General features: G+C 41.6%; 1 protein-coding gene and 1 long non-coding RNA gene across 2 annotated transcripts in view; one reads left to right on the top strand and one right to left on the bottom strand.

Annotated features, from left to right (window-relative positions):
- LOC146982292 (uncharacterized) overlaps window positions 1–27,326 on the top strand; it is an 81,851-nt gene that overhangs the window by 4,167 nt on the left and 50,358 nt on the right. The gene's annotated exons all lie outside the window — the stretch shown is intronic.
- Window positions 17,484–27,326, bottom strand: part of LOC146982294 (protein NLRC3-like) — a 46,817-nt gene continuing 36,974 nt past the window's right edge. The window contains exons 3-7 of the mRNA XM_085785495.1: window positions 25,906–26,180; window positions 21,395–21,568; window positions 18,767–18,940; window positions 17,855–18,028; window positions 17,484–17,610 (exon numbers count right to left, since the gene is read on the bottom strand). Coding sequence (XP_085641621.1) covers window positions 17,484–17,610; window positions 17,855–18,028; window positions 18,767–18,940; window positions 21,395–21,568; window positions 25,906–26,180 — 924 coding nt within the window. The remainder of the gene's footprint in view (window positions 17,611–17,854; window positions 18,029–18,766; window positions 18,941–21,394; window positions 21,569–25,905; window positions 26,181–27,326) is intronic.

The following is a 27,326-nucleotide window of genomic DNA, read 5'->3' as shown; positions in this document are numbered from 1 at the left end:
CAGGAGTATAGTAAGTTCTGTGAAAAAATTTAAAGTTCTGTTCATGTATAGAGATTGAAGTACATTTAGGAAAAATCCCGCTGCAGATCTTGTCCCAGTTTACAGGAGTAAACGTCACCTCCAAATCACGCTCCCACAACAACTTCAGAGAGTCATAACCAGAAGAATCAGAATAAAGTAAAGAAGTATAAATCTTGGAAATCAGTCCTTTAGGAGTCTTTGCCAGAACTATAGTGTTTTCCAGTTCTGACAATCTCATACGTATCCCGCCTGTCTTCAAGAGGGATTCTACAAAGTGGCGAATTTGGAGATACTTATAAAAATCTTTGTGAGGAATATTAAAACCAGTCCTGATTTGCTCAAATGATTTAACCGAGTCAGAGTCCAACAGGTCTGTAAAGTTTGACAGACCCTTAGACATCCAATCCAACAAACCAATACTCCTAATCTGTGCTGGTAAATCTGGATTCAGAGCTAGGGGAGAACAAAGAGAGATGGCAGGATCGATATTAAGGTATTTCTTTGCATCTCGCCAAGCCAACAGTGTGTTATAAATAATTATGTTATTCTTGTGAAGATTTAATTGATCTATATTATTGATAAAAGGAAGGGAGTTAAGCCTTCGGGGATAACAGAATAAGGATTCAAGACCCAACCATAGAGAATCTTTCCTGTTCATAAACCAATTTGACATTGTTTTAAGTTGTGCAGACCAATAATATAATTGTAAATTGGGCAGGGACAGGCCTCCCAGGTCTTTTGGCTTGGTAAGTAAAGAAAACTTAACTCTTGGATGTTTATTATTCCAAATATAGCGAGAGATATGGGAATTCAGTGACTTAAAAAAGGCAGGGGTCAAATAGCACGGGAGATTTTGAAATAAATAGTTCAATCGAGGGAGAACATTCATTTTTATAGTGTTGATTCTCCCAAGGAGAGAGGTTGGGAGGGAGGTCCATTTTGTCAGATCATTTTTAATCTTTTGAATTAGAGGTGAGTAATTAGTTTCAAACAGGTTGTTTAAGTCAGGAGTGACAAAGATGCCTAAATATTTGAAACCCCTCCTGGACACTTGAAAAGGAGATTGAATTGACATATCCTGGGGAATATTAAAGGGCGTAGCGACTGATTTCCCAAGGTTAATCTTATAACCTGATAAGGCACTGAATGTGGCTATGGTATGTAAAACTGCTGGAATTGATTTCTCAGGTTTATTCAGATATAAAAGAACATCATCGGCAAATAGGGAAATGATGTGGTTTTCTTCACCTACCCTAACTCCAGATATATCAGGATTAGCTCTGATGGTCTCAGCTAAAGGTTCAATAAACAATATAAATAATAAAGGTGACAGGGGGCACCCTTGTCTGCAGCCCCTGCGCACTGGGAAGCCATCGGATAGCAGGCCGTTAGTGTTAACTGTGGCTATTGGGTCTGAGTAGAAGGATTTAATTATATTAATGAATTTAGGGCCCAGACCGAATTTTTCTAATACAGGAAACAAAAAAGACCATTCCACTCGGTCAAAGGCCTTTTCGGCATCGAGGGAGACTATCAGAGCTGGATTTTTATGAGTGTTAAGATACTGAACAATATTAAGAGCACGACGTACATTGTCTGTACCATATCTTGATTTAACAAACCCTGCCTGGTCTGGGTTTATTATTTTCGGAAGGATGGTTTCCAATCTCCGAGCCAGTACTTTTGCAATAATTTTGTAGTCCACGTTGAGGAGACTAATAGGTCTAAATGATGAACAATTCAACGGGTTTTTATCCTTTTTTAAAAGTAGACTAATAGAGGCATATCTCCAAGAAGAGGGGATGCCCTCTTTTAAATTACCATTGATGGCCGGAATAAAGATTGGATGGATCTCTGCCCAGAATTTCTTAAAAAATTCCAATGGAAACCCGTCTGGGCCTGGACACTTCCCATTAGGCATAGATTGGATTGCAGCCCAGACCTCCTCCGGCGTGAATGCAGCATCTAAGCTGGAGCGATCCTCCTCTGCAATAGTAGGCAAAGAAATGTTATTTAAATATGAAGCGATAGCCGTGGCGTCGACCTGCTCTGCGCTATACAAGGATTTATAAAAGTCCCGGAATGTGCTATTGACAGTCACTGGATCACATGTGATATCTCCGTTCGGTGTTCTTATCATGTTAATTGAGCGATCGTTATTTTGGTTTTTCAATTGGTGGGCAAGCAGGCGACTGGATTTGTTACCAAATTCATAATATTTCTGTTTTGTGTAAAGTAAAAGTTTATGGACGTGACGAGTATGATCCACGTTAAGTTCAGTCTTAACAGCCACTAGAGCCTTTAAGTTTGCTGCTGTTGGTGACTGCTTATGTATTTGCTCCAATCTAGTCACTTCCCTTTCAAGATTTTTTCTGTTTTCTTCTAGGGTTTTTTTCTGATGAGAACAATAAGAGATAAGGTGTCCACGTAAAGTGGCCTTAGCTGCATCCCAGATTGTGGCAGAGGACACCGGAGAGCTTTTATTTTCGAGCCAAAATTGCGATAAGTTATTCCGTACAAAGGTGCAAAAAGAATCGCCATTCAAAAATGATGTATTGAATCTCCAATTGGGGGTTCTAGGGATGTTAAACACCGGGTTAATGTACAGATGTACCGGAGCATGATCTGATAAAACAATGGACTCTATACAACAGGTTTGAACAGAATGTAAAAACTGTTTGGGAATGAAAAAATAATCTAGTCTCGAATATGAATTGTGAGGATGTGAATAAAACGTGTAGTCCCTCACTTTAGGATTTAGGTGTCGCCATATATCTATCAATCCGGTGTCCGTGGATAAATTTTTAAGGACGGCAGACGACCTCGGGTTAGATATGTTTGCAGAGGAGGATTTATCCAGAGAGGCATTCATTATACAATTAAAATCGCCGGCTAAGAAGCCCAGGCCATTGCAATGATGGTTAAACATCAAAATCATTTGTGACATAAACTCAGGTGAATCATTGTTTGGGGCGTAAACATTGAGAATAGTTATGTGCTGTTCAAGAATTGAACCTTTGATCAAAATAAATCTGCCTTCTGAATCTTTTTCTTCATGTTCCAATATGAAGGGAAGGTTCTTATTTATAAGAATAGCTGTACCCTTTTTGTTCTGTGAATGAGAAGAAAAGTAAATCTGACCTACCCAGTCCCTCTTAAGTTTCAGATGTTCTGTATTAGATAGCTTTGTTTCCTGGAGTAATGCTATATCAGATTTTTGTTTTTTCAGATATGTTAAAATTTTCTTCCTTTTAATTACATGGCCCAATCCCTGGACATTCCAAGTGGTGAGTTTAAGTGAACCAGACATGAGAGCTACAGAGCACGAAAGTAATTGAGTGACAGGTACTGAGTGAAGAGGGATTAGTCAAGGTGCAAACAGTTATATGAAAGAATGAACCTAGGCTCCAGACATTTAACAATAGGAAAATAAAACGCAAAAGATCTGAATAGCAGCACTTACCCTCCCCTACCCTGTCCCCAAACGACAGGAAAAAAAACCCCAAAAGAAGTCACTGGGTATTCTAAGCATAATCCAAATCCTGACTTAACAGTTAGATCACAGTAACAACTGAGACACCTGAAACAGTGTCTAACTCCAGGCTAAGTGATGAACACCACTGAGAAACACCCCAGAATGATGGGTTTCCAAATTATTGCTTGGACCACAACATTTGTACAAGGCGTACATGGGCTTACACACAACGGCTTAGCTATTAAGACTAACTTCAAAACGTAGGTGCAGTACTTGTAATAAAAAAAATTAAAAAAAAGAGAGAAAAAAAAAAAAGAAAAAAAGAAAAAGTCATGTAAAAGAAAAAGCACTGTATAGTGTGATCAAACTAAATATAATGCAAAATCAACAGTCTTTAAGTATTCTGTTATAAAGAGTAAAAAAAAAGAATAAAACTAAAATCACCTTATTTCAAGGGGAAAACTACAAATTAAATCAGCACCGTTGTGTAGATTGTCCTCTCAGTCCATGTAGTGGTCACAGAGAGATGCACAATGTTCAGTGAGGGCTCAGTGTAACTACCTGTAACGTCCGTCTTTCTCCATCATGTGATAACATTGGGAATGAAGAAAATGTCTCACTTTAAGGTATCCAGAAATGCAGCCGCAGACTCAGGGGTGTCAAAAAGGCGAATTTGCCCTTCGTGGAGACACCGGAGGCGCGCTGGGTAGGCAAAACCACGGTATTTGTTATGACGGGCCAGCGCTTTCCCTACGGTGTCAAACTCTCGCCGCCTCCGCAGGACCTCCGCGGACAGGTCTGGGTAGAACCGTAGCTGGGAGCCACCGTGGTGGATGTCGCGTTTCTTCATCGCTGCTCTGAGCACAGCTTCTCTCTGGGAGTATCGCAGAAACCGGACCAAGACGCTTCTCGGGGGCTTGTCTGGAGCCGGGGCGGGAGCCAGGGCTCGGTGGGCACGTTCGATCTCCAGCGGGGGGTAGTCAGCAGGCAAGCCGACTAGAGTCGGCAAAGATGTCTGGAGGAAGTCTGCAAGGGGGGTGTTGCCCTCCGTTTTCTCTGGAAGGTTGACAATTTTCAGGTTTTTGCGTCGGCCACGGTTTTCTAGATCGTCAATTTTAAGTTGAAGCTGCACCACTGTTTTTTCCAGGGTGGCGATGCAGGTGCCCTGAGCACCGGTGCTGTCCTCTGCGGCGGAGACCCTCTCTTCAGCCTCTTCCATGCGCTTTTCCAGGTCCGTCACTCGGTTAGAAAGAGCCGACAACGAGCTCTCCACCGATGTGACGGATACTTTTATGTCGTTTAGTGCACCGTCAATGGTATCCAGGCGAGCGCCGACTGATTGATCCATGTCGTTCACCCGGGAGGCCACAGACTTTATTTCAGCTAAAATCTGCTCCATAGCTGTTTGGTCAGTTAGCGTTGGCTCCGAAGTGTTAGCATCACCTTGGTTAGCCTCGCTCGAGACACGTGCAGCCGCTTGTACTTCGGCGATTTTCTTTTGAATGGCGGAAGTCGACGGTGAAAAAATAGGATAGTCCTTGCCACGCTGCTTTCTAGGCATTTCTTCAGTACGGTTTGGCTGATTATAGTGAGTTTACTTGGAGAAAGTGACGGATTTAACTGAAGCCTGGAGCGGAGAAAAGTTTCAAGCGTCCATCTTGATCCGGATCACGTGACCACCCCCAAAACTGTATATTTTTAAACCTGGTCCCAGTGTGGGTAAATCTCCAAACGCCGCCTCAGAAAAAACTAAACGGATCTTTAGTGAAACGATGACGTCATAGCCTCACCTGTCACCTCTCTAACCTGTAACCTGGGCAACACCGCTAGAAGTCATGTAGAAAGAACAGTAACAACAACAATGGCGGACTAGTGTAAAACTACTCTGACTCTTCTTCCCTTCACTTCACAGGGACTGAGACTTAACGGTGAATAATAATAATAATGTCGTTTTAACACTCACCTGCTGCAGCTCTTACTCCTTCTTCTTCTTAAAATGGCGTCTGAACTAAATACTTTCACTTTCTCTCGCTCCTCCTCCTCACCTGTCTCATATCCACACCTCAGTCTGGGGCGGAGCCAGGCAGCAGCTCACCTGAGGGAGTCACAGCACAGAACGAATCGCCTTGTTATTTACACATTTATTTTCTATCACGTATCCAAACATGTCACAGGTAAAGCATTTCTCATCAGATTTATTTTTTCTCTTTTTTAAAAATTTGACCAAGATTTTTTTTTGTATTTAGCCTTTATTTAACCAGGCAGAATCATTCAGAATGAGTTCCTATTTACAACAATGGCCTGACAATGATGATTTTGAATGGTTTCTGAAGTGTCTGCCTTTGTCATTTCTTTTGTCAGAATAGAAAAACAACACACGCTGGGCGTTGCTTAAACAGAACGTGATGACATAACATGAGCTTCGACCTTTACACTTATGACTCACATTACTACACAGTCTTATGTGTGTGAATAATAACCAGAGTAGCTACACCAAATAAAAGAATGTCTCTTAACAATAAGGTTTCTACCTTCAACTTACATCATGTGACCTAATCTTATCTGTGACTCTCCAAACACAAACTTTACAAACTTCTCAACTTTAACTCTGTTGCAGGTTTTGTCTTCTCATCTGCTGCCATCTTGTCTGTTGGACAATACTTCAAACTTTATTTTTCCTTCATTATCAGTCAACCTCAAAATTATCTTTAATATCAACGTGTTCACATCTCTGTCTACTCACAGCTTCTTTTTTATTGTGTAAAGACAAACAACACGAAACACATGTGGTGTTAACAAGAATAGAAGACAAACAAAACAAAAACATACAAGAAAATACAGAATAGCAGGAGCAACGAACATGGAACGTAAAGACAAGATCACAATGCTCCTCAGGGATGGGTTAAATGCAGAGAAAGAATTTCACTGTACTAGCTGTATATGTGACAAATAAAATACCTTTACCTTACCTTACCTTACAATGAATCACGCAAAAGAGATAAAGAAAAATACATCAATAACAATATAATGATAATAAAAAAATAGCCTACATAATAGTAAAAGGGTAATATTTATAAACATAGCGAGTAATAGAAGTAATAGAGTGATGAGAGGTTTCATGTGTGAGAGGAGAAAATACGTTTTTAAAAAAACAGAAAAAAGAGGAGATAATAGCCTTGTAATATTAACAATAATAATAGTTAAACAAACAAACGACAAAAAAGAGAGAGAAAGAAGTAAACGAGAGAGAGGAAGAAAGAAACAAAACAACAACAACAAAGCTTCTTAGCTAATGCTCCTGTTCCTTGGTTATCTCCATAAACCATAGGTGGTGTGTAGCTGAGTCAGTATTTAGATTTAATGTGTTTTTAAGTTGATATTATCTATGTGAACTTCAGCTAAAACTGACGGGCGCATGACGTCTGTCCGACTACCCATTTCTCCGACCACCCATTTCTCCGACTCCGACCATACATTTCTTTATTTTTGCGTCATCAGTCCGACCTCCCACTTCTTCGACTTAAGTAGCCCTAACCCTTAACCTTACCCTAAACCTAACCTCAACACTGTAGAATGGGTAGTCGGAGAAATGAGCCGTCGGACTTGTGGGCAGTCGGACTGACGTATGCTCCCCAAAACTAAAACCCACTCCACATATGATTCAGACCAGTGGTAAATATGTTAACCAGCTAAACTGTTGTTGCTGCAGCAGTTTGGTTCAGAGAACGATGGTTCCTGGTTCCAGCTGTTGTTGCAGGTGGGGCGTTAATTAGCGGTGCACCCCCCAAAACGCGCCAAAACGTCGCTGCTGCTGGAAGAGCCGAGACACACGGTGAAACTCTCTCCGTTATTTGTAGATAATATGCTCTTAAAGTCCTTACTGACCATGAATATCACACACACACTGAGTGATGAGGTGGCGGCCATGTTTAAAGTGTGTGTGACTGTGTGTTGTTTTTCTTTGTTCATGGTGAGACGAGGATTTAACGATCTCATCTCATTAGCATACATGTGTTTGTGTTGTGGCTTTGTTCTGTGTGTTTAAAGTTCATCTGCTGTGGATCCAACTGAAACTGCCACTATACGATCTCATGTCTACAGAAATATCTGATTGATTAGTGAACATTCAGTTTGAAACTGGAAACTACAGCTGCATCTCAATAAATCTGAATATCATGGAAAAGTCCATTTACAGTAGTTCAAGTCAAATAACCACAACCAAGTATTGAGTGCATATAGATGGACTAACTTTTCACAAGGACAATATTTCTGTATTAAAAAAGCTTCTTTTTCTTTTCTTTTTTTTTTAATAAATCTTTTGTAATATTCAATTTTTTTTAGAAACTGAATTTTATGTCTTCATAAAACGTAAGCCATAATGGATCTATATAAAGTGTTAGCTTCACTTTTTGAATTTAATTACTGACATAAATAAACTTTTCCACGATATTCTAATTTATTGAGATGCACCTGTATAAACCTTATTGATTAGTGAACATTCAGTTTGAAACTGGAAACTACAGCTGCATCTCAATAAATCAGAATATCATGGAAAAGTCAATTTACAGTAGTTCAAGTCAAATAACCACAACCAAGTATTGAGTGCATATAGATGGACTAACTTTTTACAAGGACAATATTTCTGTATTAAAAATGCTTTTTTTTTTTTTTAATAAATCTTTTGTAATATTCAATTTTTTTTAGAAACTGAATTTTATGTCTTCATAAAACGTAAGCCATAATGGATCTATATAAAGTGTTAGCTTCACTTTTTGAATTGAATTACTGACATAAATAAACTTTTCCATGATATTCTAATTTATTGAGATGCACCTGTATAAATCTTATTGATTAGTGAATATTCAGTTTGAAACTGGAAACTACAGCTGCATCTCAATAAATCAGAATATCATGGAAAAGTCCGTTTACAGTAGTTCAAGTCAAATAACCACAACCAAGTATTGAGTGCATATCGATGGACTAACTTTTCACAAGGACAAAATTTCGGTATTAAAAATCCTTCTTCTTTTAATTGGTCTTTTGTAATACCGTATATACTTTTTTTTTAGAAACCGAATTTTATGTCTTCATTAAGCCATAATAATGGATCTATATAATGTGTTAGCTTCGCTTTTTGAATTGAATTACTGACATGAATACACTTTTCCATGATGTTCTAATTTATTGAGATGCACCTGTATATATCTTATTAATTAGTGAATATTCTGTTTGAACAGTTAAAAATGAATGTGATTAATGAGATAAAACATAAAAACATTGTCGATGCAGCTAATGTGCTCCTACTGTTGTGTGCAGAATAAAATCCTGAGATGGTCTCCAACAACGTCCTGTTTCCTGTGAGGTGAGTGGTGCCAGTGGGTTGCAGTCTGCTACAGGTGAGTGTTGGTGTCTGTCAGCAGCTTCAGGTAGTTGCACCAGCTACATCACTCCTGTGTGCTGGCCTGGGCCTTGGATTTGTCACATCTGTAGACATTTTATTCTTCTTATGACTCATTTACACCAACACATTCATTATCTCCAAATAAAGTTCCAATCCAATGAACATACAGACACTATAAATCATATTACAGTGATATTTGTCCATAATCATCGACCTTATTTAACCAAGTTAACAAAGACCACATTCTTATCAGTGGCAACAGCCTGGTAATAAACTCTTCAGCTCATTAATTAACACTCCAGAACTTATGCATTAACTTTTCATAACTTAGGTTTAGTTGTTAACAACAATTTCACAATAAAACAAGTCATGGACCCACAACACACACACATCACACAAACTCCCACAGACAACACTGGAGACACAGCGTCACATTTTATCAACAAAAACAAACCTTTATTCATAAAGCACTTTTCATACAAAAGGAAGCAGCTCAAAGTGCTTTATGCAATAAAATAAACAGCAGTCAACATCCTCTGTCATTCAACATTCACAGTTACTCACACACACAAATGTTCTCCATGTAAACGTAGGCACATGCCCCACCACAATCCCTGCTCTAATTCTGCCCCCTAGTGTCCAAACAAGAGAACTCCTCCTACTGGAATCAGCTCGAGGCCAACAAACCATATCATACAGACATAAATAGGCTTTCCTCCATAAATATGATAACATGCAGTTACATTAATAAATTATGAGTTAAATGTAAATAATTTATCTGCTCACACCATAGAACAGGTTTGTCTCTGTCATTTGTAGCCCAGAGCGATTAAACAGTTATGCATTCAGTGGAACTCATCATTTTAACTCATGTCTAAAAAACACACTTGACATAAATAGTTTCATATTTTACATAAAAGCACAGATAAACACACTCATTTAAAATGATTCCACACCCCTGGGCTTAGAGGTTCTGTGAGTGTTAAAGTTTGATTTCACAAAAACATGGGCATCACCAACCATCAACTGTCTGCACAAACATTTATAATAACAGCATGAGCACAGAAAAACAGCAACAGATCAAAGTAGGAGTTTGTTATGTGTTGTATGTAGCATAGTTAAGGTAAAAAAAACAAATCTTGCATAGTTCCTCTTTAACCGTCTTCTCTGTCAGCGATACTGAAGGTTGTGAACAGCACCAACCCGCCCCAGCACCACGGCAACCGTCTCACCAACAGCTGCAGACACACAACATTTCCTGTGTCTCTCCCAACACATTCATTATCTCCAAATAAAGTTCAATCCAGTTAACATACAGACACTATCAACAAAAACAAACCTTTATTCATAAAGCACTTTTCATACAAAAGGAAGCAGCTCAAAGTGCTTTATGCAATAAAATAAACAGCAGTCACAGCCGCTCTCATTCAACATTCACACACACAAATGTACAACATGTAGGCACTCACACTTCTCTAAAGTTTAACTAAGAAGTTTCAGTAATTCCTTTGGGGTTTGAGACGACACTCACCTGAAAAACACAGGAAAGAAACAGTGACACAGAGAGACGAGGCTGCTTGAACTGAGTCTTCCATGGCGATGAGGAAAACCCATCCAGACATGCCCCACCACAATCCCTGCTCTAATTCTGCCCCCTAGTGTCCAAACAAGAGAACTCCATCACCTCTTGGTCAACAAACCATATCATACAGACATAAATATTCTTTCCTCCAAAAACATATGATGAAATGCAGTTATATTAATACATTATGAGTTAAATATAAATAATTTATCTCCACAAATGTCCCACTCTGTCTTTATGAACCAGTTCTAGAGCTGCTTTGGCTCTAACATCCTGAACACACACTTCACACTGTGGGACAGGTTTGTCTCTGGTCATTTGTAGCCCACAGCAATTAAACAGTTATGCATTCACTTCATTTCATTTCATTTCATTTTGATTTATTTCATTCATGGTTCTCACATAGTTGCACATATACATTGTGTACACATTTTCACCATGAATGAAAAGGAGCAGGATGAAGAAAAAACTTATAATTCCTGCTCCTCTCTGTTGTTACAAATTTCATTGGCTTACTTCAACACCAATATTATTCTCTGTTTCAAACTATTAGAGATAATGAAACATAGTAATGACAAAAAAACAAACAAACAAAATAACGGTAAACACCACTCATCTATCTATCTTTTTCTTTTTTTTCCCTTCTTTTTCTCTTTCTCCTTCTTCTTTTTTGTAAATACTTATCTTTTCATTTTTAAACATTTTCTTAAACTGAGACATACTTGTACAGCTTTTCAATTCCTTGCTTTGTGAATACCATACTTTTACACCTGCAACAGAAATAAACATTTGTTTTAAGCTTAGCCTTGCAAATGTATGTTTAAAATCAAGCTTCAGTCTATTGTCCCCTTCCTCCAGTTTAAACAAGCTTTGTAAATGTTCTGGTAATGATCTGTTCTTTGCTTTAAACATAATTTTTAGGGTCTGTAATTCTATTATATCGGCCATTTTCAACAAACCTGCAAAAATAAAAAGTCTATTTGAGGGGTCTCTATTACCTGCCTTGTGGATAACTCTTACTGCTCTTTTTTGTAGCAGAATCAGGGGAGCGATGTTACTTACATAAGTGTTGCCCCACACCTCCACGCAATAATTAAAATATGGCAAAATAAATGTACAATACAAAATTCTTAGTGTGTTAGTGTCCAAGACAAACTTAACCTTATTCAAAATATAGATACTCTTTGCCACCTTGGCTTTTACATACAGTATGCTATGTGTTTTTTCCATGACAACTTGTCCTCCAGGATAACACCCAAAAACCTAAATACAGACACTCTTTCAATAATCTCTCCTGCAAATGAAAGTTCAATTTCATCCTTTTTTCGATTTGTAAAAACCATAAATTTAGTTTTTTTCAAATTTAACAAAAGCTTGTTTTCATCAAACCATCTCTTAAGTTTAACCATTTCATGATGTTTTCTGCAATAATCCCCAAATCATCCCCAGAACAAAAAAAATTAGTATCATCAGCAAACAAAACAAACTGTAGAATCTTTGAAACATCACAAATATCATTAATACATAAAATAAAAAGTTTAGGTCCCAAAACGGTAGAGCTCAACATTTAAATTCATGTTTAAAGATGCACTTGAAATAAATAGTTTCATATTTTACATAAAAGCACTTAAAACAAACACACACATTTAAAAATGATAAAGTGGGTCAAATAGCAGAGTCAAGTGGAGGTGCACGGTAGCCAGTGAAATGCTTCATCCACTTCCTGAGTGAAGACCAGCTGGTCAGGTGAGGACAGGTGAGTTTTAATATGTAGTCCGCTGACTCATGTTTCCGTTAACCATGATGATAATTGTTGCCGTTGTAAACTGTGTCGGTCCATGCTAGTGCTAATACAATCCACTCGCTGTGATGCTAATTACTTCAAGTTAAATCCTATTGGGTTAGCCTAACAGTGTTAATGGCTTTGAAGTGGTGAGTGAGAATATCTTAGTAAATACTGCTGAGCAGCAGACATTTTCTGACTACATGCTGTGTAAAAGAAACTGTTATTCAATGTGTTCTGAAATACTTTGTGTAAAGTACTGCAGCTGGCTGTGGGTTAACACGGGTTCATATCAAATATTTACTGTTAATGCTGGTATTTCTGTAGCTAATAAAAGTTAAATGATGTTCTGGAGATTCATAGTCTTTGTAATTCATTAGAGTTTAACCGTATATTTAAAGGTGCACTGGTGAGTTAATTTTTGAGATCTCCCTTATGTATTTGACCTGCAACTGAAATGTAGTTAAAATGTCAAATTGCTCACAACTTGGCATCAAGTAATTGTATCTTGACCTTGTCTCAGGTCCCAGAGTGAATACTTTTCAAAATGCCACCCTGCTGAGATCGTGGAGCCGACCTAGAGTGATCCAGAGATTTGTGAAGATTTCAACAGTTTCCAGAGAGAGAAGATGTTCCAGTACTGGATGACGAGCCAAGCCCAGAGAGATACTGAACCACTGGCTTTCAGCAAGGAGACAGCAAACTAGGTAACACTTATGTATTCCTCCTCTTTGTCAAGAATGGTTACACTTTACATTCATCATTTACTGTGTGTTGATGATGTAATACATTTTGTCTGAGGATTTTAAAGGTCGTGGAAAGTTCCCACCACCTTTGTTAACCTGGTCTGGTCCTGTGAAAGAGGATCCACCACAGACACAGGTAGGTGTACAACAAAAACAAGTCTTTATTATAGTGAGTCATTCATGAAGAAATACTTGTGACATCTGAAACTGCAACCAGCCCCACAGAGGGCCAGGCAGCTGCTGCACAACCCTGCAACACACAGCACCACAAATGAATGAGAGATTTACACAGACACACTGCACACAATACTAAATGCACAGCAACCTTTACACTGCACACAGAGGGAACTCAGTGACAAAACACACATCAATACAGACCAGTCCACTCTGGAGGCAGCTCAAAACCACTTCTACCACAGAAACACAGAAACACCTGCCTCAATCATTTTTTATATCAGTCTATATCGATATTTATCACAGTATAACTCAAATCACTATTTTTGTCAAGTCTAAATGTTCCCTCATACTCACAAGTGAGATTTGAAGATATCAGAAGGTTATTTCTGATTTAAATATTTATTTTCCGTCAAAAATTGAACATGACAGATGTAATGATGAACATATAAAATGTATTGTATATAGAGAGTATAGAGAGTGTAATACACTTTCCTCAAAACTTTGCAAAAGTCATTTTTATGTTAATTGGAACAAAATACATTGCCAGCCAAATTGATATTTTGAAATTAAAATTTCCCATTCAAATTTGATGTACCCTAGAGTGTATATATCATTCATTTTCTATACCGCTTATCCGGGTGAGCTGGAGCCTATCTCAGCTGACTTCGGGCGAGAGGCGGGGTAATTTGATGTACCTGCGTTTCAAACCATGGTAAATCACTGTTAATAATTATTGTTAGGAATCATCAACATGTGCATATGTGACAGCCTCTGCACATAGGATATAGGCCTATGAAAATAATTATTATATGTAAGATGGATGTTGCAACTTTAGTTATTTTTTGATCAAACACATAGCCCTTCGTGAAGTTTTTCAATTGTGTTGAAAACTGAAAAAAAAGTCATGTAGAATGGAAATACTGTAAATGTAAAAAACACAAGTGTCTCCTTGGTTTTGCGGTCAGTCGTCCGAGTTCTCCTTCATATTTTCTTTCGAGGCAACACTCATTCTCTCTCTCTCTCTCTCTCTTTTTCTCCGGCGATGTCCCACTGCTGACGTGCACGGCTGCAGCAGCCCAAACATTACCACGTGTTGTCGTGTTGTGTCTTCCTGTGCTGCGTCAACCTAACCTGGCTGGCTCAGCGTTCAAGCCACTCACTTCTCCGTCGGTCCCTCGCTACCTAAAGGAGGTGTAGAGCCCCCCCTCCTAACAGATGATGTGACACAGCTCCCCTATTTAACCGTCTTCTCTGCCGGTGACACTAAAAGTCGTGAACAGCACCGAGCCGCCACGGCACCACGGCCACCGTCTCACCAACAGCTGCAGACAGACAACATTTCCTGTCTGTCTCCGACGCCGTCCAGCCTCCTCCTCCCATCCACTGATACAGGTGAGTGTCATTACTTCTCATACCAGAGATGTTCAAGTCTTTTTTTGCAAGTCCGAGTCAAGTCTCAAGTCTTTGAGGGGTGAGACTTCATCAAGTCTCAAGTCTTTGGTCACGAGTCCAAGTCAAGTCTCAAGTCTCTAAAAAATAAAAGTCTCCTGTCTCTTCTGGTTGTAATGACCCTTCTATCATCTGCTGCTATCCAGTCTACTAAGGATACTGCACAGCTATATCTAAGCGATTCAAAGCATTTACTGTAGGTTATTATCACTCCTTTATCTATACAGTAGCCTATTGATTAGTTGTTTATTATATGATCACTTTAAACAGGATATTGCAATGCAATATGAAGAAAACGCAACCTCGAGCCCCCATCTCTGTCTCTTACAGATGAACATCATCAGTCATTCATTCTCCCAGAAAACTCTCTGGGAAGCTCACAGGGAGACAAAACACTCCCTCACTACACTGATATAGTCAGTTACTGAGTCGTGAATGTTGAGTTTTGTACCATCTTGTACCATCCGGAGGCAGCAGCAGCTTAAACAGAAAAGACGTGCTGCGGGTATGATGGGATGTAGCCTGCAAAGTCTGTCTTAGTGTTGCGTTGTGGCGCTGTTTACTGTCGTTGGAGCAAACCTCTGCATCTACTCTGTGCTCTGCAACTCCAGTGCACTGTCATAAGCCAAGTCCACTCAGTGTGTCTCTGCCTGGGAAGAGTCCTAGACATTCTTGAACTTTGAAACGTTGACTGTCATGCTCTGTCGCTCATCTCAAACACATACTTGTTGCCGCTCGCACATCCTCGTCTTCCCGCCGCTGTTTCCGTTCTTGGTGTGCGTTGCTTTTGCACTGGCTACACCACTGCTTGCATTGACAGGCTCTGACTTTGTCTCCTTTCCAGTCTTTACGTCTGAAGACCACGATGTCGGCGCTCTCAGCTCTTCCAGTGACGGGTTCAATTTTCGGTTGCATTTGAACTTTAATTGTGTTGTCGTTGCTGCTCTGCGCATTTTTTCAGTGTCCTTGAACCTCCATCATGTTTAGAAAAACTGAATAATGTGGAAATGAGCTGCAATTCTTCACCACACCACAAGATGGAGCTGATTAATCAGAATGGATGACTTGCCTGTTTTCACCTGTGTGTGTGTGTGTGTGTGTGTGTGTGTGTGTGTGTGTGTGTGTGTGTGTGTGTGTGTGTGTGCGTGTGTGTGTGTGCGTGTGTGTGTTTTTTACAGATGTGTGTGCGGCCTCAGTTCGGGGGGGCGAGGTCAAGGCTCAGATCCCCTGCTCCTCTCAGAGCCTCAACACGCTGCAGCTCAACACCAACAGCACCGGGCACCGGGTGAGTCCCTGAACGCAGCACGGCCTCTGGTCCTGATCACAAACACCATCATTATTAATATTACTAATAATATTATTGTTATTATTAATAATATTATCAGGGCTGCAACTAACGTTTAGTTTTATTATCGATTAATCTGTCCATTATTTAAACGATTAATTCATTAGTTGTTTGGTCAATAAAATGTTAAAGAACGTTGAAAAATATACACACATACAAGATGACGTCCTCTAATGTCTTGTTTTGTCCACAAACCGAAGAGAGACTCAGTTTATTGTCATAAAGGAACAAATAAACCAGAAATATTCACATTTAAGAAGCTGGAATCAGAGAATTTTGACTTTTTTTCTCAAGATAGTTGACGAGTAATTTAATAATCGATTATTGTTCGATTAATTGATTAATTGTTGCAGCTCTAAATATTATTATTGATCAGTCTGTTTCATGCTGTTTTGGACTCTGAGCTTAACGTGTGTGTGTGTGTGTGTGTGTGTGTGTGTGTGTGTGTGTGTGTGTGTGTGTGTGTGTGTGTGTGTGTGCGCGTGTGCAGGTGCTGACGGTCGGAGGCAGCAGCGACCACATCGACGTCTTCACTAACCTGTCCTACAGAGCGTTTTCACTCAGCTTCTGAACACACACACACACACGCACTTTGTCATTTATGATAATAAAATATTTTTTTCATTTTGTAACTTGTTGGTCCAAAGTTATTTAAATAGATTTTTCTGTTAGAAGTTTCTTGTACCTGCACACACACCTGTATTGTTCTGAGGTCTCAGAATCTGGATTGTTTTCTCCAGACCTCAGCTGCAGTGACATCTTTTTATTTTAACCACAAATGTCTCTGTGTCTCTGTCTCACTTTGGTTTCTGTGATGTAATCCTAAAGCTAAAGTTGGTAAATCATTGATCCATCACCACAGATTGAACTGGTTTGTAAATTCCAGCTGTAAAACTATGGAATTACTTTTGTATCAAATCGATCCAAACAAAACCTCTTCAACGTCAAACAGAAACAAGAGCTTGAGAAAGAATAAAACTTTATTTAACAGAGAAAAAAACTCACTGAAGCAAAAAACTGTCGTCTCAAAAGCAAAATGTGTGACAAATGACAAATCTATTGGTTGCTTTAATTGTTTAGATAAATGTGTTTTTGTTGCTTCATGTTCAGTAAACAGGGTTTTGCTCTTGCTGCTGTCACCTCTCTCTCCTCTGCTCCCTGAGAGGCCAGAGTCACATTAGAGCCAGAAAAAACTACATATAAAATATACATCATTGATCATTATACAAAATAAACAGTGTTTACGAACATGGTGCGTACATTAATGTGTTAACTGTTGTCACTGTTGTCATAGCAACCTGATCTGAACCTCCATCATGTTTAGAAACACTGAATAATGTGGAAACGGAAATGAGCTGCAGTTCTTCACCACACCACAAGATGGAGCTGATAAACCAGAATGGATGAAGAAGGAAACAGGAGGAGGAGGAAGAGGAGGAGAGAGGAAGAGGAGGAAGATGAGGAGGAGGAGGAGGAAGAGGAGGAGCAGAGAGTGTGTAGAGGATCAGATGAGTCCAGAGACAGTGATGATCTCTGTCAGGTCCAGAACACACAGGGAGGATGGTGGACTGGACTCTGAGAGAGACAGAGGAGCTGCTCTCAGATCAGTGAGGGAGGGTCTGGATTCCCATCTGTGAAGAGAAGCAGAGGACAGAGGTGATGGATCAGTGATTGTCTCACTCTCTGCTCTGATTGGCTGACTGTTGTCTCTCTCTCTGCTCTGATTGGCTGACTGTTGTCTCTCTCTGCTCTGATTGGCTGACTGTTGTCTCTCTCTGCTCTGATTGGCTGACTGGTGTCTCTGTTATTGTCTCACACTGACTTTAGTCCAATAGTGGTGAAAGCAGCACAGACTGACTCCGCCCCCCTACTGACCTCACAGTCTCCAGTCTACAGTCTGGACTCTTCACTAGATCATCCAGATCCTTCACGTCTGAAGACTTCAGGTAGTTGTAGCTCAGGTCCAGTTCTCTCAGGTGGGAGGGGTTGGACTTCAGAGCTGAGACCAGAGAAGAACAGCTGATCTCTGACAAACTGCAGTACACCAATCTGAATAAAGAATAAAAGAATAAGATAAATTCATTGATAACTGATCAGATGAGTCCTGATCAATAATCAACAGAGGGACTTTGTCCTTGTGTTCTTGTGGATCTTCATCATGTGGCCTTCTACACATCATCCACATGTCAGCACAGATTCATCAGCTGCTGCTGACCTCAGCTCAGTCTGTCAATATACAATCAATATCTGATCAATACCTGTTGGACTAAACACTGACTACAACTCTCTGATTTAGAGATTCAGATTCTTTTAGACAGATTTATATTTGTACCATTTCATGTCACTAACTTTGTGTTTTTCTTCTTCTCTGTTATTATTATTATTATTATCATTATTATTATCAATAACTTTATTGATCAACTTCTATCAGGGTTAAATCAATAAACTAACAGCACAGGGGTCAATGACGTGATGAAACCCAGTGTCAAGTGGTGTCACTTTGATTTTTGATAAAAATCTGAATAAAGAGGAAAATAAATCTGGACTCAAATGAGGAATTAATACAACTCTGTGTTTCTGGACTCATTTTACATCATTTGTCACAGATTATTTAGAAGAAGAGTTTTTTGTTTTTAGGACATGTCCTGCTCAAGATGCATCAAAATCTAAATATAGAAACACAGAAAATAATCTATTTCAATTTAATGTTTTCAGAAGAAAGTATATTTTTATAAATTCACTTTAATTCACTGTAGGTGGATCAGATACAACAGTCAGTGAACTGACCTCAGAGTCTCCAGTCTACAGTCTGGACTCTCCAGAAAACCACTCAGATCCTTCACTCCTGAATCCTGCAGGTCGTTGTGGCTCAGGTCCAGGTGTCTCAGGTGGGAGGGGTTGGACTTCAGAGCTGAGACCAGAGAAGAACAGCTGATCTTTGACAACCTGCAGCTCATCAATCTGAATAAAGAATAAAATCAGTGAGTTGAGGACAAAGCTCCTTGTTGACAGCGTTCAGTGTCTCATCATCTGTTCAGAGCTGAAGAAGCTTCAGAAAGAACAAGTTTAGAAAATCAAAGTCCAACAGCTGAAGCAACAGGAAGCAGGTTAAACAGTGACAGAGAGAAAACAGCTCATTAATATTCATGAGAAGCTGCTGCTGCTTCAACACAGACGCAGTGACTCCGCCTCTTCACCTGTCAGCTCCACCTGTGGCTCAGTGGCGGCTGGTGACTGAAAAAATTGGGGAGGACAGGAGGAAAACCAGTCCACAGCGTCATGTTATTTTCTACTAGTTGACTACTTATCCCTACTTTCTGATATTCAATGAAAATTAAACAGTAAAACAATGTCTTACAAGATTTTTTAAAAACAAGATCATTTTATTCAATCTTACTGTTTTCAGATTAACACAGGCCTAATGAAAAAGACAGAGCCTTTCTCATGTGGGATGTAAAAAATAAAATAAAAAGCAGGCCAGTGTTAAACACCTGTAAATGTCACAGTGGGGAAAAAGTAAAAACAAAAACCATGGAGATCTGTAAGCAAAGTGTTCCACTCAAATTACATACATATTTGGCTAGCTATTCTTTTACCTGAGCTGACGGCCCAGGTCACGTATCTGAAAACTATGAACAATCTCTCTGGCTGCTTCTCTCTGATATCTCCTAACAGTTTATCCAGAAATCTGCTGATATTTCCTTTCAAATTGATGCCAATGTCGCTGAAAACTCCGTATTTCTTGTGCTAGGAGCAGCAGGAGCAGCACGGCTGGGAGTGAAAGTTTGGCGCACATAGCAACAGTAACCAAGGGGGGTTGGAGAACTGTAATTGGACCAACCTGGTGTCAATCTTGTGTTCTGGTTGCTGATTGGTAAGGGAGGACGTCCTCCCTTAGTGCGTCATTTTACGCGTCTTAGCCAATCACAGATCAGCATGAAAAAATCCTAAACGCATTGAGAGAATGGAAGGAGATCCCGCCCCGAGGCGTCTAGAGGAGGACAGAAGCCCTCCGTCCTCCCCTAAGCCCCCCCCTTCCTGCTCCCTGCTCCTCACACAGACTACTCTGTCTCCTCCGTCTGCAGGCGGCGCTGTTGAGCTGTTTTAAGTGGATTTAATGGATTTTCTTCCATAAAAGAGATTTAAAAATATATTATAAATGATTTGGTAAAGGTTTATTTCAACCAGTTACTCTTTATTAAAAATATGTTGATCTTCCTGTGGCCTCTCAAAAATAGAGGAGGACCAACCTCCTCTGCCTCTATGGACCAGCCTCCACTGCTGTGGCTCCATCCATACAAACTCATGTTGTGCAGCCACATTTCTCAGAGACTCTGTCACTGAGCTCCTTCTCACTCCAACAGCTCATCTGCACTCACACAGTGTGCGTCATAGTGCGCGTGTGCGTAGCGATACGCCGCTTCAATGGCCGACAAACACGGCTCCAGAGTTCAGGGCTGTTTGACAGCAACATCAAGTTGTGACAATCTTCAGAACGACCTGGTCAGCTTTTCTCCGTGGGCGTTTTGAAAGTGTGTGAAGCAGGTTGTTTGTGGCGAGCCCGTCCACAGCAGCTCATCACTCAGCTTCTGTGCTGCTGCTCTGCTCTGCTAACACACTGACTGTGTTCAACAGCTCACACAAGCCCACGTTCAAGAAGCTCAGCTGTCACTTTGAGCTGCTTCTGACTCCTGCCCTCAGCCAAGCACTGAGTCAACACTCTGAGCCTGAGCCGCCACATGAAGCAACAACCTTCAGCCCATCTTGGTGAGCCTCCAAACAAACCAGCTGAGCCTCTGCAGCTGCTTCATGTCAGCAGCAACAAGACCAACACTAGCAGCTCTGCTCTCACCTGTCTCACCTTGATTCTCAGCATTCACAGTCATTGACAGGAAGTGGCTGCAGTGTGTGCCGTGCTCTTCACTTCCTGCTTCACACTCCAGCCTCTCCCAGCCAGTTGAGCTACCAGGGAGCAGACTTTAGCTGCCAACAGCTCCCTACAGCCAGCCTCCACTGGAGCGCAGCTTTCCAGCCTCCTCTGCCTCTGCTGCCAGCTCTGTGGATCTCAGCTGCTTCCTCTCATGCTTCCTCCCATGGTTCTGTCAGCTCCACAACATCCACCAGCTGCTGTGTTTCTGACCACAACTCAACATCTGCTCTCAGATCAGTGCTGCACGTTGCTTCAACATCAAGAGTCTGAGTTGAAAACAACAGTTGTAGAAGCTGAGCTCGTTCTCTGCTGCTCTGAATCACAAACACTACGACTGCTCTCACCTTCTTCTCTCTGGACTCATCTCAACTGTTTTCTCTCTTCAGCTTCTTGAGAAAAATCCTCACACACAAATCCTGACATGTATGAACCAATGAGAAGCTGAAGCTTCAAACAACTACAACAGCTCCAGTCAGTGAACTCACCTCAGAGTCTCCAGTCTACAGTTTGGACTCTCCAGTCCAGCACACAGAAGCTTCACTGATGAATCATCCAGGTAGTTTCCTCTCAGGTTCAGGTGTCTCAGGTGGGAGGGGCTGGACTTCAGAGCTGAGGCAACAACTTCACAGTGAAGCTCTGAGAGTAGACAATCACCAAGTCTGTGATTAGAGAAGAAACAAAATGTGTGAGAGTAAAATCAGACAATTAGTACTAAACACACACAACATGTCATCATGTGATCAACATGTGCTCTTCACACTCTGGTTCAGTTCATCTTCTCTCTTTGTGTTGGACATGAAACAATAATCCTCATCAGGGCTGGGCTGGAAAAACCCATTCAGATTCAGATCCTCCTCTTGAATCCTCCAACATCCATTCATCAAAGCCCAGATGGATGTTTAATCCAGGCTCCTGCTGCCGACACAGGTAGATGTGGTCAGGTGAGCTCAGGTGTAGAGCTGCAGGTGTCACCTGAACAACGCTCACACACACTGATTTTCTCCAAACGTGAAATGAAGTCAAAGAAAATCAAGGTGAAATGTAGAAACATCTTTAGTCAGAAGATCTGACCACTAAAGTGTGTGCCCTGCACAGATCTAATCCACACTAAGGACACGCTGCAGGTTGTCATGGTGACATTTAAGGTGGACTGATTGATTTCCATGGGTCACTGAGCAGCACACAAGAAAACATTCCACCTTAAAAGTGTGTGAGAGCTGGCAGCTGCACAGTGACTGAGATGGTTGATGAGTAAAAAGAGAGAGAAGCTGCTTTGATCGTCCTTCACTCTTCTGACAGTTTGTGTGTCTGTGCTGATGATGGACACACAAACATGACACAGTCAGTCTGTTACACTGGAGCTGCAGCTGCTTCGGCTTCACAACCAGCCACAACTGAACCAGCAGGTGAAGCACAGGTGTGTTAGCGCACACAAACACACAACACTAGCAGCACACACACAGCAGCCTCTAGACTCCAAGGTAACAAGTGTCCAGTCAGGTAGAAACTGTGTGGAGCTGAATGGAAGCAGATCTATGTGCAGGATGTGAAGAAGCAGCTGTGACTGTTGACACACAGTGGAGCTGCTGCTGCTGCTGCTGCATCTGCTATCTGTTGCCATGACGACTCCACTGTTGCTCATGTTCAATAGAAAGTGCATTAATGGAACTGCTTTGGCTCCATTCATCATGTCAACATTCATGGTTTTAATAATGCAACAATTTACAGCATCAGTTCTCTGAGCGTCTCATTCATGTCCAAGTCAAACTGGAGTTGGGACTGAAATCTAAAACACAATCATGATGTTGAATCAGGAATCAAAGTGAATCAGAGATCAGATGGATTCAGGTGATCAGTGATCAATACCCAGCCCTAACCCTCATCACTCTGTCAGACCTGCACATTGTTCATGTCCATCTTTGTTGGACTTTAATCTTCAGCTTGAAGCTCAAACTGAAACATCTGCAAGTTTAAAACTCAGTGTTAAAACATCTGGAGAAACAACACAACTGACCTGAGACTGGAGAAACATCAAACTGAGACTGTGTGTGTGTGTGTGTGTGTGTGTGTGTGTGTGTGCGTGTGTGTGTGTGTGTGTGTTATTGATCATGTCTGGACTCACTCAGCCTTCCTGCAGTTCCTCACAGCTGGGATCAGTCTCCGTCGTCCCTGAGCCGATGTCTTGTACTTCCTCAGGTCCAACTGGTCCAGAACCTGCTCTGACATCTGCAGCATGTAGGCCAGAGCTGAACACTGGATCTCAGAGAGTTCCTCCTCTGATCTGTTCTCTGACTCCAGGAACTGTTGGATCTCCTGATGAACTGACTGGTCCTTCATCTCCGTCAGACAGTGGAAGATGTTGATGCTTCTGTCAGGAGAGATTTTATCACTCTCCATCTCCTTGAGGTTGTTGATGGTTCTCTGGATGGTTCCTGGACTGTTGTCTGTCTGACCCAGCAGACCTCCTAACAGCCTCTGGTTGGACTCCAGAGAGAGGCCATGAAGGAAGCGAACAAACAGGTCCAGGTGACCGTTTCTACTGAGGAGGGATTTCTGCATGGCTCTCTTCAAGAAGTCATCCAGGGTTAAATCTCGACCATTATCAGAAAATTGTCTGTATTCTTCTTCTTCTTCTTCTTCTTCTGAAGATAAGTCACTGTTATCATGTTCCTCAACTTGTTCTCCCAGGAAGTTCTTGAGGACCTGTGTGTTGCTGTTGGTGAAACAGTGGAACATGTAGACTGCAGCCAGAAACTCCTGAACACTCAGATGAACAAAGCAGTAGACTGTTTTCTGGAAGATCACACTCTCTCTTTTGAAGATCTCAGTACAGAGTCCTGAGTTCACCAAGGCCTCTGTGACATCCAGACCACACTGCTCCAGGTCTTCTTGGTAGAACATGATGTTTCCTTCCTCCAGCTGTTCAAACGCCAGCCTCCCCAGCTTCAGAAGAACTTCCCTGTCGGCCTCCGTCAGCTCCTGTGGACTCGTCTCATGTCCTTCACCGTACTTGTTCTTCTTCCTCTTTGTCTGGACCAGCAGGAAGTGTGAGAACAGGTCCGTCGTGGTCTTGGGCAGCTCTCCTCTCTGGTCTGTGGTCAACATGTGCTCCAGAACTGTAGCACTGATCCAGCAGAAGACTGGGACTTGACACATGATGTGGAGGCTCCTGGACGTCTTGATGTGTGAGATGATTCTCCTGGACAGATCTTCATCACTGGACCTCCTCCTGAAGTACTCCTCCATCTGGGCGTCAGTGAAGCCTCGGACCTCTGTTACCCTGTCGACACATGCAGGAGGGATCTGATTGGCTGCTGCAGGTCTGGAGGTGATCCAGACCAGAGCCGAGGGAAGCAGATTCCCCTGGATGAGGTTTGTCAGCAGCACGTTGACTGATGACGTCTGTGTGACATCAGACACAACCTCCCTGTTGTTGAAGTCCAGTGACAGTCGGCTTTCATCCAGGCCGTCAAAGATGAAGAGAAGTTTACAGACAGCCAGCTGCTCTGCTGTGACCTTCTGTAATGTTGGATGGAAAACATGGAGCAGCCTGAGAAGACTCAACCGCTGATCTCTGATCAGGTTCAGCTCCCTGAACGAAAGCAGAACCAGCAGACTGACATCTTGGTTCTCCAAGCCCTCGGCCCAGTCCAGAGTGAACTTCTGCACCGAGAAGGTTTTTCCAACGCCAGCGACGCCGTTGGTCAGAACCACTCTGATGGGTCTCTGTTGGACAGGTGAGACCGTAGAGACGTCCTCTCTCTGTTGGACAGGTGAGACCGTAGAGACGTCCTCTCTCCGTTGGACAGGTGAGACCGTAGAGACGTCCTCTCTCTGTTGGACAGGTGAGACCGTAGAGACGTCCTCTCTCTGGTGGACAGGTGAGACCGTAGAGACGTCCTCTCTCTGTTGGACAGGTGAGACCGTAGAGACGTCCTCTCTCTGTTGGACAGGTGAGTCTTTAAAGATGTCGTTGCACTTGATTGGAGTGTCATGGAGGGTCTTCTTCTTGGACGTTGTCTCCAGCTGTCTCACCTCATGTTGGGTATTAACCTCTTCACTCTGTCCCTCTGTGATGTAGAGCTCAGTGTAGATCCTGTTGAGGAGGGTTCCACTTCCTGTTTCACTTCCTGTTCCCTCAGTTCCTTCAGTCACTCGTTCACATCTGCTCCTCAGACTGATCTTATGTTGATCTAAAACCTCCTGCAGACCACGATCTGCTGAGAGACAAGAGACAGAGTCAGACTGAAGACAGAGAGTCTGACAATCTGATCAGATTATTTTCATCAGCTACAGAAAAACTACAGACAACAAAGAGAAGGTTTGAATCATCATCTTAAATGTCAGTGCTGTGTGATGGAACAATGACTCTGGAGAAAACAACAAATGACCACATCAGCAGACAGATGTTCAGTCTCACTTTGTCCACAGCTGCTCTGATTGGCTGTCTGCAGCTCACCTCTGGTTCTGGGTCTTTGTCCATGATCCTTCAGGACGTCAGAGACACCACTCCTCTTCTCTCTGTCCAGACTAAATGATATAAAACATGCATACAAAAACACTCTGATAATTATATTAAATCATAAAGACGTTGATGAGGACAAACACCGATTAACACTGATGTGTCTTTTCTTCAAGAGAAAGGAGAAAGAAGAGAGAGGACTGAGGACAAACATGGATGTGGATCACTGATCTGAGACCAGCTGGTGTCTGTAAAGTATTTGAGTAGACTAAGTTACTATTACATTTACTCTACTTTAACCATGACTCATCATCTCAGAGCTGAGGAGGTTTTTCTGTTTTCTATAGTGTTTGTGTTTCACTGCAGGAGGTGGGTGGGTGGGGGGGTGATGACACTTTTGGAGGTGACACTTTAAACTGGTTGTGAACCTTCAGAGTCTGATGGATCTGGTTCCTGGTTTCTCTCTGTTTCCTTCACATGAGTCTAATGACTGAATCATCTTCAATTCAGTTTACAGTAGAAACTGTCTCTTACCGTGACTTTGAACGTCCAGGTCTGAAGTTTAGAGGTTGTTCCTTGGACCAGTCACTCTTTACAGACCAGCTGGTGGATCCAGGTCCAGGTCCAGGTCTGAAGTTTAGAGGTTGTTCCTTGGACCAGTCACTCTTTACAGACCAGCTGGTGGGTCCAGGTCCAGGTCTGAAGTTTAGAGGTTGATCATTGGACTGGTCACTCTTTACAGACCAGCTGGTGGATCCAGGTCCAGGTCCAAGACTGAAGTCTGGGGGATTTCCTTTGGACCGGTCGCTCTTCAGAGACAGACAGGTGGGTCCTGGAGACTCTGGTCCGTCCTCCTCTTCCTCCACATTAACACTCATCTTCAGGACTTCAGTCAGTCTGAGAGGGAAACCAGAAACACTGAACAACACTGACCTTAGCTTCAGATTCAGCAGTTAAGGGGAAAGTTAAGGGGAAATTAAATTCAACAGCTGAGCTCTGAATCCTCTGTTTATTTCACCTCTTAATGTGAAAACTGTGTTTCGTTTTGTGTTGAGTGTAAAACTTTAACACTTTTCCAGAGAACATAACAAGTCTTTAAAACAAAAGTTTTGTGTCTTATTCTTTTGGTTTTTGATCAGAACCTGGTCTGATGTGGATCAACTGTGTTTCAGACTCTTTATCTTCTCTGGGTCAGTGTTAAACTTTTATTTTGAAGGTCAAACACACATTTTTTACATTAAAGCAGAAGTAAGCGATCCGGTGGTTTTGGCTAATGCTGCGTTCCAGGCAGGCTTTTGAAACCGTAAATTACAGCTTCAAGTCACAACTTACGACTTTGTAGCGTTCCAGGCAACCCACTCGTGTTTTTTCCGACCTGTTTTACCTGTGAAAGTCACTATAACGGCCACTCGTAACTTCCGACCCGTGAAGTCGTACCAGATTGAACTACGACTTCACAGGTCGGAAAAATCCTCGTCCCTACGTCGCCACATTCACGGCGTCCCTTGGCTGCACACACAGCCCTGCATGCCGTTCTCTCTCCTCATTGGATAAAAACTGTAGGATACGATAAATGTTTTCTCCTGGGCTCAGAGCAGAGCAGAGTGACTGACAGACCCGTGTTTCGGTCCAAACACTCTATAGAAGTGATTGCTGTCGGAAGATATAACTATTTAAGACTTATATTAACACAAATATATCACTCACTTCTGCTTTAAGAGGTGAAATAAACAGAGGATTGAGAGATCAGCCGTCTGACTTAAGTCCCCTTAACTTTCCCCTTAGCTTCCTGTTACGTAACACACACACACACACACAGAATACAGTGTGTTAACAGTTTTTATTTCTCATATCAGCGTTTTGTCCTAAAACTGTATATTTTTAAACCTGGTCCCAGTGTGGGTAAATCTCCCAACGCAGCATCAGAAAAAACTAAACGGATCTTTAACGATGAC

This window comes from Trachurus japonicus, chromosome 8 (genome assembly GCF_045865225.1).
Source record: "Trachurus japonicus isolate A0001 chromosome 8, Traja_1.0".
Taxonomy (NCBI): Eukaryota; Metazoa; Chordata; class Actinopteri; order Carangiformes; family Carangidae; genus Trachurus; species Trachurus japonicus.
Note: the sequence above shows the minus strand (reverse complement) of the source record. Positions and strands in the feature narration are given on the sequence as shown.